The sequence below is a fragment of the Corylus avellana genome, chromosome 4, assembly GCF_965113065.1.
Source record: "Corylus avellana chromosome 4, dhCorAvel1.hap1.2, whole genome shotgun sequence".
Classification (NCBI taxonomy): domain Eukaryota; kingdom Viridiplantae; phylum Streptophyta; class Magnoliopsida; order Fagales; family Betulaceae; genus Corylus; species Corylus avellana.
In genome coordinates, this window is record NC_142493.1 from 34,050,293 (window position 1) to 34,064,405 (window position 14,113).

Genomic DNA, 14,113 nt, shown 5'->3' on the forward strand with positions numbered 1-14,113 from the left:
TAACTATTCATTCTAATAAAATATTATTTTATCATTTTATTTTCTTCTCAATCTCTCGTCTCTCTCTCCTCTCATTACTCTCTCTCACAGCAAAACCATATTATTCCCCAATCGCTGGTTTCCCTCTCGCTCCCAATCCCTGCAAATCTCTTGGTGGGTATGGGCTCTTTCGTAACGGTGGAGGCAACAAATCCTGCAAAATTTCACACCCAAGAATTCAACTCTCAAAATTTGTGCAGGCTGATCTTATCTTTTATGCCATTGCTGGGTATCGTTTTCGGCCTGGAAAATTATCATCATCATCTACTTCTATCCAGCTCAAGGAATATATTTGTTCCCAAATCGCCACAGGGGGGTCAGCACTTCTACCCCTATTGTCTTCTCTGAAAAACGTAACCAGGCCAAGGCCTACTGATGATCCGGACAGCAGCGAGATCGGTGCTCCCACCCCAGCAACTCCTACTGATGATCCGGACAAAGCCAAGACCTTCGTGCACAGGATTGACATGGGAGGACAAGCAGCTGCAGGCGGAGATGAAACGTCTGATTTGTTGGGATGTGTGGTCTTCTCCTTTGCTTCGAATGGCTGGGTTTGAGTTTTTTTGTGGGGAGGGAGAGAGAACTCAGAGAAGGGAGCCTTAGGAGAGAAAGAGAGAAAAAAATTGAAAAAATAGAAAGAAAGATAAAATATAATAAAATATCACTGCATTGAGGGAGAAGGGGAGAAAGAGAGAAAAAAGATTAAAAATAAAATATAATAAAATATCACTTACTACTACTAAGTATCCTTTGAAAGAGTACTGTGGCAATTTCAAAGGAAAAGCACTATCTTCCAACACTGCTGGACGACGAAAATTGTTAAATTTAGCTAAAGAGTTAACTTACAGCATCTGTTGGAGATGCTCTTACGTACAGAAGATTGTTGGCTCTTACGGTGAGGCAGCTTTACTGAAACATAAGGCCAACTCTCTCTCTCTCTCTCTCTCTCTCTCTCTCTCTCACATGGAGAATGGTAAGCAGCCACTTCTGTCCTCTAGTGGGGACCAAAAAAACATATGTGTTTGCCCATGAAGAGGAAGAATTAAAATTTTATTTTATTATATTTAATGTTTTTAAATAATATATTTATCATATTAATTGCACAGATTACACTTAATTATTTGTCCTAGTAATATACATAATTTTTTTTGTCAATTCTTTTTAAAATAGTGTTTTTTTTTTTTTTTTTTTTTACAAAGAAAAGTAAAATAATTAACAAACAATACAAAAACACTAAAAATTATTTTAAGGAAAAAACAAAAATCACCATCTAGGAAGTAGTCAAAGCAACCCATTTAACTTTTTTCTTAATTGTAATTTAAAGGTCATGCGTGTTTTGTTGACTTAAATTTTCATTTGTTTGAAAAGTTCAAATCCATAAAGATGATACTCTTAATTATTTAATCACTACTCTGATACTCAGGACCACCTTATCACTCATTTGAAAAATATAAGAAAATAAAAAAATTACGAACGTAATTACTTGGCTATTATTTTAACATAATCAACAGCATGCATTTGGCATTGTTAAGGGCAAAGTTAATAATCTGACCCAAAAGTTCAAACCTAAACAAAATGAAAACCTTAATTTGTCTCATTATATCATAATCAAATGTCAAGTCGAATCTTGAACGTTATCTCTAGGATTAAATGCCTTTTTTTTTTTCTTTTTTTTTTTTGTGGTGGACCTGAGTACTCAACAGTAGTTTCTTTCGTTTCCCACCTAACAAAAAAATAAAATATCTTAGATTTTTCTCTGTGAGAGAGAAAATATATACAGCATTTTGTAGGGTTGATATATACTTGATAGCTAAGCTGGCGTTCACGTAGAGAAAGCTTTATTTGATGAGTGTCTTTCCAAATCCTCCGCAGCTTGGAAATTTGGTATTTCATGGCGTTGATCCTCTTTGCCAGATATCTGTTTATTTCGGTTGATTGCCTATTTGCCATGTCTTTTTTGTGTGACATGTACTATCTTCATATAATTATTGTTTGACAATAATTAAATACTACTAAATTAGTTCTTCATTTGGTCTCCTCTTGGCTCCATGCGAGCGCCCCCCCCCCCCCATTATCAAAAACAAAATCGTACTTATATTAGTCTTCCACCAAATTGAAGGTTTTTCTTTTTTCACACTTAGTTTATTGTCATTGCTCCTAAATTGCGATTTTTTACTTATAATTAGGAATCACTAAAGAAAAAGAGGTTTGATATGGATACAATACAAACCCAACTCATGGCCAACTTCTCTCTTACGTGTAAAAAAAATTTGAATTTTGGCAAATCCTAAAGGCCCAACATTTTTGTCCAACAAAAGTCTAACTTTTGCCTTATTTTTTTTAAAAAAAATAAAAATAAAAAATGGAAAAAATGTCTGAAGCAACTCTATCTATTTTTTGCCTTTCTTTTATTTAGTTTTTTTATAAAAAAAAATGAAAAATTGTATTTTTCTTCATAATAATTACATTTTCTTAAAAAAAAAATGACATTATTATGAAAAAATACCAGTTTTCATTTTTTTTAAAAAATACCAAATAAAAGAAAGACAAAAAATAGATAGGGTTGCTTCAGACATTTTTTTTCATTTTTTATTTTATTTTATTTTAAAATAAAATAAAATATGGTTTTAAAAGCTAACTACTATCTGTCTCAAAGAGTAGCTCAATTAGCTGAAACCACACTTAATGAAATTGAGATAATTTCATGATTTTATTAAAATTTCGGGTACATTATCATTGTTTTGGTAATTTGAGAGTAAATTATCGCAATTGATAGTTTAAGAGGTAGATTATCATTGGAGTGGTAATTTGAGAAGGTCAAGTAGACTTTATCCTAAATAATATTAGTCATGTTACACATCATTTTCCATAATATATTTGCCATTTATGACCTTTTTGAATTATTGGCGTATTAAAATTTCCCTAATTTTGTAAATATCCTAAACCAAATATTATGTGCTTAAAATTGCGAAATGTAAATGGCAGAATAATTATTCAAAACCTAATAATTTCACGTAAAATTATCTAAAGAATTTAACAGGTGGGGGTGATTCTCACATTCCTTTTTTAACATTCTTTTTCTATCTCCGGGAAGATGGGCGGTGTGGTGGGAGGGAATGACGATTGTGGTGTTGGATTTTGAATCTGGGCCGTACACGTCATTTCGCGGTTCCAATCAAGGTGGGGCCATGTTCGTTGTAATATCTTCATTCTTGCAACTTGACGTGCAACCGTCCACGTCAAGGCCGACCGGTGGTGGTAGGCGGTTTTGAAAAGTGGACGCTAGGCAGATGGAAAGTACGCGTTGTGGAGGATGGGAACGAAAGTTGAACGAAAGGAGAGAAATTGTCTGCAAGTTAAATTTATGTTATGATTTTAACATTTTTCAAAAAAAGAGATAGGCCACTAACAAAAAGTAAACGGAAGGATTGAGTTGAATTGTGTTTACGTGTCAAAAAGCATAAAGATTTTTTTTTTTTTTTAATATTAAAAGCCCAAAAATCGACATTTGGGCTTTTACGTACGTTTGAAGTGCCTCTCAATAATTTATGGTCAACTACCATTCTCCGATGGAGAAAGTGAAACTGACATTACAGTACAGAAGATGGGGTTGACTGGTAGATTTGCGGCACCCATATATGGAATTTGTTACCCACTCAGACTGACTATGACACATTGGGCTGTTTGTCATTGGATTTTGTTTTTTTAGTGGCTTGAAATTGATGCGAAAATATATATATATATATATTTGATATGAAAAAATATAAATAAAAAAATAGTAATTTTTTTATTTGAATAATAATAATAATAAAAGATAATTAATGTGATATAAAAAAAAAAAAAAATTAGAGTTAAATTTGAAAGAAATATTATGAGGGTTTTTTTTTTTTTTTTTTTTTGTCCATCGTCAACCAATTCATAAGAAAATTCGTTTCAACAGCAATTTCGTCACCTACCTGTTTGCTGTAAAACCACAGGCCGCCCGTATCAAATGGGGCGCAATGAATGACGACTGTCTTAAAGAGTGACGTTTGCTCTTACCGCATCCTCGGCATGTGCTCTAATTATCACCTTTTTTTTTCTTCTTTTTTTTCTTTTTTTTTTTAATGTTATAAGTAATTCTAAAATTCTCTTATAATTATTTTAATTGGGATGTAATTTTTAAAATAGTCAATAAATCCAAAGTGAATAAATCACATTTTAAATTTAACAGTAATTTTAAAAATTATATTTTATTTGGATGACTTTAATAAGACTCTAAGAAAACTTGTACGAGTAATTCTAAATGACATATTTATGTCATATTAATAATGATGTGACTATTAAAATCACTCTTGGACCAAAACTTAATAATGATAAATCACAAGTACAATGATAATTTTAATAACCACATCATTCTTAGTAGAATACAAGTATGCATTTTAGTATCACTCACTTATACCAATACTCTTATTTCACTCTTTATTTTTTTAATTATTTTTAATCCAACCGTTTTCTTTCTCCTCTCTCGTCTCTCTCTCTCTCTCTCTCCTCTCCCTCTCCAGCCCGTGTGGATGACAATGAGGAAGAAAGGGCGATGTAATCTTCATCAATTTGATCAATTGGTGAAGGAAAATGTGGGGCTGCTGGGTCTCTTTGGGTTTCCTTCTGATTTTTATATGGGCGAACAAATTATGAGATCGTGCTTCTTATCATTAAAAGTGAAGCAAGGGCAGAGTAGGAGGGTTCTTCCATTGGCCACTGAAATGTGGGTTTTTGGTGTTGTTGAGGTAGATAATGATGGTGAGGTGTGAGGAAAAAGAGTGAAGGACGAGGAATATATATGAGACTAGAGAGAGGAGCAGATCTGATGCAGATCACAGAAGACAGGTTCTGGTATTGATCGATCACACAGGTCCTTGGAAGTGCGATTGATCGCCCGCGTGCTTGCGATCGAGTGCACGCAGGGGGTCATTATGTTATTTTTACTTTTTATTATTTAAAACCAACTTTATGTTATTATTTTATTAAAGTTAGGTTTTTTAGAGTCTTTATTTCATTATTTTATTAGGTTTAGAGTTGTAGGGGTATTTATGTCATATTTTATTAAGTTTAGGGTTTTGAGCTACAAATATATGCTTATAGCCTCCAGAGTAAGGAGTTGTTGTTTATTATTGATTTTGATTAATGAGAATACTCAAAGTTGAGTTTATACATCTTTTTCATTTAAACTTTAGATAGAATCTATTGTTTTTAGAATAATTCTTAGATCATTGATAGACTTAAGATCTGAAATTAGTTATCCGCTACTTTATTGTTGTTCTTCGCTACAGCGGACTAAGTCACGCTGCATCAAGATTAGAGAGAGAACCAAATTACCCAAATCACAGGAGTGTTTTTCCTCTAACCAGATCTACCCAAACCAAGAGAATCGTCCTCCATTTCCGGCAAGATCTCCGGACTCCACGCTGAGCCCTAGCGACGAAAGATCCTTGGAGAGGGAGAGAGGAGATGGGACTTAGGCTAAACTATTGTTCAGATTTTTGTTGTTCCACAGAGAGAGGAAGAGGGGAGTGCTAGGGAGCCAAACAAATGAACCCAGAAAAAATTTCAAACTGACGTGGTAGAGTGTGAGTGGCAGACAAGGGAGAGAAAATTATATTTTTTTAATTTAAAAACTATTGCCACGTCTGTTTGAAAATTTTTCTGAATTCATTTGTTTGGCTCCTCAGCAAGAAGAGAGACAGGGAGAGGGAGAGGGAGACAAGAGATGAGAGGAAGAGAGAAAAAACTAATAAAAAACTCTTTGTGAATAGACTCTTTAGCCTATTATTTGCTATTCATGTTGGAAGAAAAAATGCTATTGTTGGAGAAAAAAATAGCTCAAAATAGTTAAAACTTAACCATTCTTTCGAAGATGCTCTTAGTTTTAAACATATGTTTCAAATAAAGTTTTTGTTATAGTAAATATTTACGTATATTGAAACAATTTTTTATTGTTTCTTCTCTCTTCCCTCTCCCTCTTTTCTCTCTTCCTTTTTTTTTTTTTTTTTTTTCGTTGAATAGAAAAAATGCGTATTTTGATATTTTGAGCGACTAAAATAGCAATTATGGTGAGAAATACTCTTGATGCTAGTATTTAATGGAATAAGATCATCTCAATTTCACTTTTATTTATTTAATAGCTTCTCACTTTGTTTTGTAGTATCTAAGACTAAGTGTGTGTAGTGTCGTGTTATTTAAAAAAAATTTAAATGATCTTATAAATAGTCTTTATATGATAATGTATCCACTCTCTTAATACTTGTAGTTTTCACATTTATTTTATATCGGTTGATATGAGACTTAAAAATACATTATGTCAAATGTGCTAAATTATCACTTGTCCCAAAAGACGTAGAATATTTAATTACAATGAGGTGCGATTTGACGGAGTTAAAGTTTGAACTCAATACCTTTAGCCATGATACCATGTTAAATTACCATTTGTTTTAAAAATTTAAGCTGATAAGAAGAGATAAATTTAATAACTTAATAATTAATTTAACAAAATGGTATGAAATGAGCGTGAATAGTAACATCTCTTATATATATAAACTTCATTATTTTTCCTTTCATTTTTTATTTATACCAAAAAAGTCAAACGTTTTTCGTCACATCTTACAAAAATTAAAACTTCTTTCACTTTTATGTTATATCAATCCTTTAATTTATCTTCTTTTTTTTTTTTTTTTTTCTTTTAAAAAAGAGTTTGCCAAACATCACCAATTTACCTTTGTTGATCCAACTTCATGATCCACTTTTATCGTAAGTGATGTAACTTTTAAAAATATCATTCAAATTTAGGATGGACGAAGATCACTATCAAATTTTGTTATAAAATCACATCATATTAAAAAATTAAAAATTAAAATCCTTTGTATTTAAAATTACTCATATATGTCATCCATCTGTGAGGACAAGTTCTCAAGTATTATCACGCGCTTCAAGCGAAAAATGGGTGACAGACACATGTACATCATACAAATGGTCAGGCTGTTTTTTGTGTAGGGTAAAACCTTGCTGGCCTTCATATAAAACTTGCAATAGTTAGAAGACGTTTAAAAAATTTAGGGGTTGCCAGTGTCCCCCAACCAGCTTGCAACGTTGTATTAATGTTTTGACACGTTGCAAATATCATTATTGACACGTTGTGTTATTAGTATTTTCTAATTTTATAAATAAATAAAAAATAAACTTAAATAAAGGGAGTTATGAGATTCATTTGCTCAGAATACAACTTTTAATGAAATGTGATCACCTTAAGTAAAAGAAAAGAAAAAAAAGTATTTCATTGATATTCTTTCAATTCAAATACCCATTTAGGCCCACTTAATATTGACTTTAAATTTCAGAACCCTTCAACCCAAACCTAACCATGTTCTTGTCAAATGTGTCCAACTCTGCACTGTTATATATTAATTTGTAACAATTGCACCTTTCTCTTTGGCTATGTTTTTTAATGGAAATGAAGATCCAGAACAATTAATATACACAGGAGACGTACGAGGTGGAAAACTGAGTGACAACAAGAGCAATATTTATAATAAGACGCAAACAACAATTTTCACTTCGAATAATAAGAAGCTTGCTCTCGGAATTATTTGAGATACTGCAAAAATGATATGATTAGCCAAATAGGTACAAAACAACAAGCCTGCAATATGAGAACGGCGGCCAGATAGGGAACTAACTTCTAGCTAGAGAAGATGTACACGTACAACAAAATGATCCAACGTGCACAACACATTTCTTTTTGAATACTTGTTTTTTTTTTTCTCAAAATTATTAACAGCCACAAAACATTTTTTAAAATATAAAATACTTTTGAAACGAAAGTTCCCACAACAACAAAACAGTTCTCACTTTAATGTCGTATCAAAAAATATATATATATATATATATATATATATATATATATATGTTTTTTAAATCAGTTTTAACTTCACTGTATGCAAGCTTAAGGCATGACATATTCTGCATTAAACAATATTAGATAATTTTGTCTTGATTGGTGTTTATTATTTATTAAGTACAGTAGAAATTTGGGTCTTACTAGGCGGGATTAGTCGTCCATCTTAGTTAAACGTCTAAAATAAGTTATATTTTATAATTTAATGAGAAAGTTATTAAAATAATATGGCTTATTCTCATTTACGTTTCTTTAAGGGTACCTTTTTTATTAAATTTTAAAATATAACTTATTTTAAAAATTTAAATAAAATAAAAAATTATGATTTATAAATTTAAGAATCTCAAATTTAATAAAAATTATAAGGGATCCAGGCCCTTGCTGCTTTAAGTAGAGGAGACTGTTGGCTCTTACGGTGAGGCGGCTTTACTGAAACATAAGGCCAACTCTCTCTCTCTCTCACACATGGAGAATGCTAAGCAGCCACTTCTGTCCTCCAGTGGGGACCAAAGCCAAGACCAAGACCAGCTGCAGTTCTCCGACCCAGTAGCAACAAACACGTCCTCTGCTGTCACCTTCGTCGCCGGCGTCCCTGACATCCCTCATATCAAGGGGCCTGCCGATTTCTTCACACAGTTCCTCATTGAATCAAAGAAGCTCTGGTACCTCGCCGGCCCGGCCATCTTCACCTCCATATGCCAATACTCCCTCGGCGCCATTACCCAAGTCTTCGCCGGCCATGTTGGTACTCTCGCCCTCGCCGCCGTCTCCATCGAAAACTCTGTCATCGCCGGTTTTTCCTTCGGCGTAATGGTACATATTTGCGGTATAATTGATAGAATTAGTACATGTATATATATATATATATATATATATTGAATTGTGATTAATGATCAGCTTGGGATGGGGAGCGCGCTGGAGACGCTGTGTGGGCAAGCGGTCGGAGCTGGGCAGCTTGACATGCTGGGAATCTACATGCAACGGTCATGGGTGATTCTGTTGACGACGGCTGTGATTCTAAGCCAGTTATACGTGTTCGCGGAGCCACTGTTGAAACTGATCGGGCAGACGGAAGCCATATCGGAAGCTGCGGGAGTGTTCGCCATTTGGATGATTCCGCAGCTCTTCGCTTACGCCATGAACTTTCCGATCGCGAAGTTCCTGCAGTCGCAGAGCAAGATCATGGTGATGGCTGTGATTGCGGCCGTGGTTCTTGTTCTGCACACTTTCTTCAGTTGGCTGTTTATGCTGAAGCTAGGATGGGGTCTGGTGGGTGCGGCGGTGGTGCTCAACACCTCCTGGTGGTTCATAGTCCTGGCTCAGCTTATTTATATCTTCAGTGGCCCTTGTGATGGCGCTTGGTCTGGCTTCTCCTGGAAGGCCTTTCACAATCTCTGGGGTTTCGTTAGATTATCTCTCGCCTCCGCAGTCATGCTCTGGTGAGCCCCTGTTTTTTTTTTTTTTTTTTTTTTTTTTTTTTTTTTTTTGTGGTTCGCCCGGCTCTGATCCCTTGCCGGAGCACGTGATGCTCTATGGTAATCACGTGCGTCTTGGGTTCTATCCGTTCCAATCATAAGAGAAAAGAAAATTTTCACTAAAGATCTTCGAATTTTCACCCATTTTTAAATACCCTTCTAAACTTTAAAATTTTTTAATTTAATCCTCTGAACTTTCAATTACTCTCAATTTGAGTCCCTTTGTCAAATTTTAAACGTTACATGACTTTTGTATAAAATTCTAACTTTCAAAACGTTTTTTTATTTAAAAATAAATAAAAATCAGGGATATTTTGGTTTTTTTTTTTTTTTTTTGTATTTTTAACCGCTAAAATTGACGGAGGGGTTCAAATTGAGAGTAATTGAAAGTTCAAGGGATTAAATTAAAAGATTTTGAAGTTTAGCGAGTGTATTTCAAAATGGGTGAAAGTTCGAGGGTCTTCAGTGAAATTTTCCCAAAATGAAATGCTAGCTAGGATCATTTTGACATATTAGACACATTTCATCTTACAAATAATATTAGATTTGTGAATTTATAAATCAATGGTAGACTTTACAAATTTAATAATTGATTTATTAAATTTAATTTGTAAGAAAATAATAGTTTATACTTTTTTTTTAATTAGAAAAAAAAAACCATACGTGTTTGACCATGATGCAGAAAAATTAAAATTTTATTTTGTTATATTTAATATTTTTTAAATAATATATTTATCGTATTAATTGCACACAGTACACTTATTTGTACTAATAATATATATACTTTTTTTTTTTTTGTCAATGCTTTTTAAAATAGTTTTTTATTTTTTTATTTTCTCTTTAACAAAGAAATGTAAAATGATTAACCAACAATACAAAACACTAAAAATTATTTTCACGGAAAAACAAAAATCACCATGTAGAACTAGTCAAAGCAACCCATTTAACTTTTCTCACTTGTAATTTATAGGAGTTGAGTGTTTTGTTGAATTTCCATTTGTTTGAAAAGTTCAACTTCATAAAGATTATACTCTTAATTATTTAATCACTACTCTAATACTCAGTCCACCTTATCACTCATTAGAAAAATATAAGATAATAAAAAAATTACGAACATAATTGCTTGGCTATATATTATTTTAACATAATCAACAGCATGCATTTGGCATTGTTAAGGACAAAGTTAATGTTCAAACCCAAACAAAATGAAACATTAATTCGTACCTTAATTTGTCTAATTATATCAAATCAAATGTCAAGTCGAATCTTGAACGTTATCTAAATAAAGGATTAAATGCTTTTGTTTCTGGTGGACATGAGTACTCAACAGTTTCTTTTCTTTTTTCTCGTTTCTTTAGTTTCCCACCTAACAAAAAAATAAAATATCTTAGATTTTTCTTTGAGAGAGAGAAAATATATACAGCATTTTGTAGAGTTGATATATAGTACTTGATAGCTAGCATTCAAGTCCAAGAGAAAGCTTTTACCTAAAATACTCATTTTGTGGGCCGGGGTTTACAGCGTTTCAGAGTATGATTTCGAATTATTTACTAACTCTTTATTTGATGAGTGTCTTTCCAAATCCTCTGCAGCTTGGAAGTTTGGTATTTCATGGCGTTGATCCTCTTCGCCGGATATCTGAAGAATGCCGAAGTTTCAGTAGATGCCTTGTCCATTTGGTGAGTTTTATTATTATTATTATTATTATAATATATAGAAATAGACTGTCAGCAAGTATATTAGAGAAAAAAAGAAAAAGAAAATAAAACGATAAGTTCATCAACTGCGATGGAGCAATGTGAGGATGGAATACGTCCAAGGACCGAAGGGGGGGGGGGGGCGGCGCATGATAGGGTCAAGTCAATTTATTAAATTTAGTACGAGAGGTTTCCTCGCTGCATTTGGTATCATTGTCTGACTAAAATAAAGTCGCCAACGTGGTGTAGACGTACGACAAATAAAGAGATGGTGTCTAATTGGATCTCTTTGGCCGGACGTGGAATTAATATTCTATTTTAATAAGGTTTTTTTAAAAAGCTAACATAAATACTTCATTAATTTGCTTTCTCAAACAAGGATAAATTTATGTCAAATTATTTTTCATGCTACCTCTAAGCTTGAAAAATTCAAACCATACAGGAATCGTGTCAAGATTAATTTTCTGCGCATGAAATCTTGACCAAAGATACCCACTCTTCTGAACTGTACCTACATCCTCACCCTTCATTTCCTCTAACAAGGCGCGATGGACACGTATGATTGGCCTCCGAATTATCGAAGTTGCCCCAAGAAGATCATAAGCCTTCTCTTGCCAAATTAAAAAAAATGTAAATCTTATTTTATCTTTATATCAAATTAATTACTTCTTATAATAATATTCAAGTAAAAAATTTACAACTAAACTCTTTACCAAATGGGCCCATATGTCTCCGGGATTTCGTGCTACTACTTTTTTCTTTTAGGGTGGTAAAAAAAATTTTTATTTTTTGTTTGGTATGGAAATCACTATATATATATATATATATATATATATAATCCAAAGAATTGTGATTATGTGAAGAAGAAGACAAACATGAATAAGAGATTCAGAAGAAGAGAGTAGGAGAATAGAAGGCCTTTCGGGTGTGATTGAAATCTAATCTAATTACTTGGAATCTAAATAGACCGTAAAAAGGAGTGGGTAACTTTCTTGAATTCTCTATCCTTGTTTCCCGTGGATTTGTGGGGATATATATATATATTTTTTAATTTAATTCATTTGTGGGCTATTGCTATTGATGTTGCAGCATGAACATATTAGGGTGGACGATCATGGTAGCTCTTGGGATGAATGCTGCCATAAGGTTTGTTGTAGAAACACATTAGCCTCCTATCAAGTTATCTTTTTTACTTGAAAAAAAATAAAGTTTTCTGCTAAAATTGTACAGTGTGAGAGTGTCAAATGAGTTGGGTGCAGCTCATCCAAGAACAGCAAGATTTTCGCTAGTGGTGGCAGTAGCAACTTCATTTTTGATCGGCATTCTCATCTCACTTGTTCTGATAATCACACGAAACATATACCCGTCTCTGTTTTCAAGTGATACAAGCGTGGAAGCCCTAGTTAAGGAGCTCACGATAATACTGGTTCTATGCATTATCATTGACAATGTTCAGCCCGTTCTCTCTGGTACCTATAACCTTTGCCCCCCTTGCAATTCTCTATGTTGAATTCTTGTATATATACAACCAATAATATTAATCATCGGATGAATCGATTTTTGCAGGGGTGGCGATTGGGGCAGGATGGCAAGCTGTTGTTGCTTATGTGAACATTGCATGTTACTACCTTTTTGGGGTCCCTCTGGGTCTCGTAATGGGTTATAAGCTTGGTATGGGAGTCAAGGTAAGCCTTTTCTCTCCCTCTTTTCAGTTTTCTCTTTTATTTCATTTTTACTCTCATGTGGTCTCGTGAGGAAGAGAATGATCTTTCATCATCAACTTCTTATTAGCATGCGTTGCATGGGATTGAAGTCTAACTATGACTCAATCTGTCTTAAAAGAGCGTCTAAAAGAAAAACATTTACTAATTATCAAATTGAAAATCACCACAACCATGAGTAACAATCAAGCGGGACCTCATTTGCTTCATATAAAGTAAGGTGTTTACAAATACATTAACTTCTTATTTTGTTACAATGTCATTGTTAATTTTCAGGGGATTTGGTATGGAATGATGATAGGAACAATCGTGCAGACGTGTGTTCTTTTCATCATCATTTATAGGACCAACTGGAATAAAGAGGTAAAGTACTTCAACTTCAAAGGCAAACCAATCCTTAGTTACACAAATTATGCTCCACACTAAACACATGTTAAGCATTGAGGGATTTACAAAATTGGTGTGAAATACAGGCTTCTATTGCTGAAGACAGAATAAGGAAATGGGGAGGACCTACAGCACGAGAAGGCAACGATGTAGAAAAAACCGCCGAGACCTAAAAATGAAAGTGAAGAAACATGACAGACCTTTTTGTGAACTTCCAAATAAAAAATTAGGCGGCGTAGTGGTTCTACCAATAACATCATCATCATCGGCGAGTGCAGACCCTACTTCTAAGCATATTTTTCTTCAACATTTTGGACCCTATGACCGCAAGAGCTCTTTCAACAATTTAGTATAACATCAAATTTTTCTTTAAAGAGCAATTTAGTTTGACATACTGTCGGCAGTAGAGCACCCAGATCGAGCAGATATTCTTCAAGTTTGTTTTCCTTATTAAGATTGTAGTGTGTTTTGTCATTGCAATTTCACTCATAATGCGATTTTAAACCAAATTGCGTTAAAGAGTGCATTTCAAAAAAAAATGTAGTTTGCATTTTTTTTTTTTTTTTTGTCGAATCACAAGCAAAGGAATGCAAAATGCACAACTTTGAAGACTTAGCTGCAATTTTACTAAACGTTTAACTGTATATTTCTAAAATTATAAACCCAGACTACTTACCCCTTACCCATTACACAGTAAAGCAAGTAAGCAACTACCACAACGGTTATCAAACACCTAAATGGCAGAATATCCAAGGCAACAATGAACAATGTTGTTAATGCTAGAAATGTTTTTTTTTTCTCAAGAAATGACATGATTTTTAAAATTACCATTAGACTTATAATTAATCACTACCAAATTTTAAT

The 14,113-nt window shown here is 33.3% G+C and overlaps 1 protein-coding gene across 1 annotated transcript; it reads left to right on the forward strand.

Moving 5' to 3' along the window:
- Nucleotides 1-8,364: 8,364 nt before the first annotated feature.
- On the forward strand, nt 8,365-13,723 carry LOC132178649 (protein DETOXIFICATION 29). Its single transcript, XM_059591128.2, has 8 exons — nt 8,365-8,782; nt 8,867-9,408; nt 11,037-11,123; nt 12,231-12,287; nt 12,372-12,610; nt 12,708-12,826; nt 13,139-13,225; nt 13,336-13,723. The coding sequence occupies exons 1-8, from the start codon at nt 8,435-8,437 to the stop codon at nt 13,420-13,422; spliced, it is 1,566 nt and encodes a 521-aa protein (XP_059447111.2). The 5' UTR covers nt 8,365-8,434; the 3' UTR covers nt 13,423-13,723.
- The last annotated feature ends 390 nt before the right edge of the window (nt 13,724-14,113 follow it).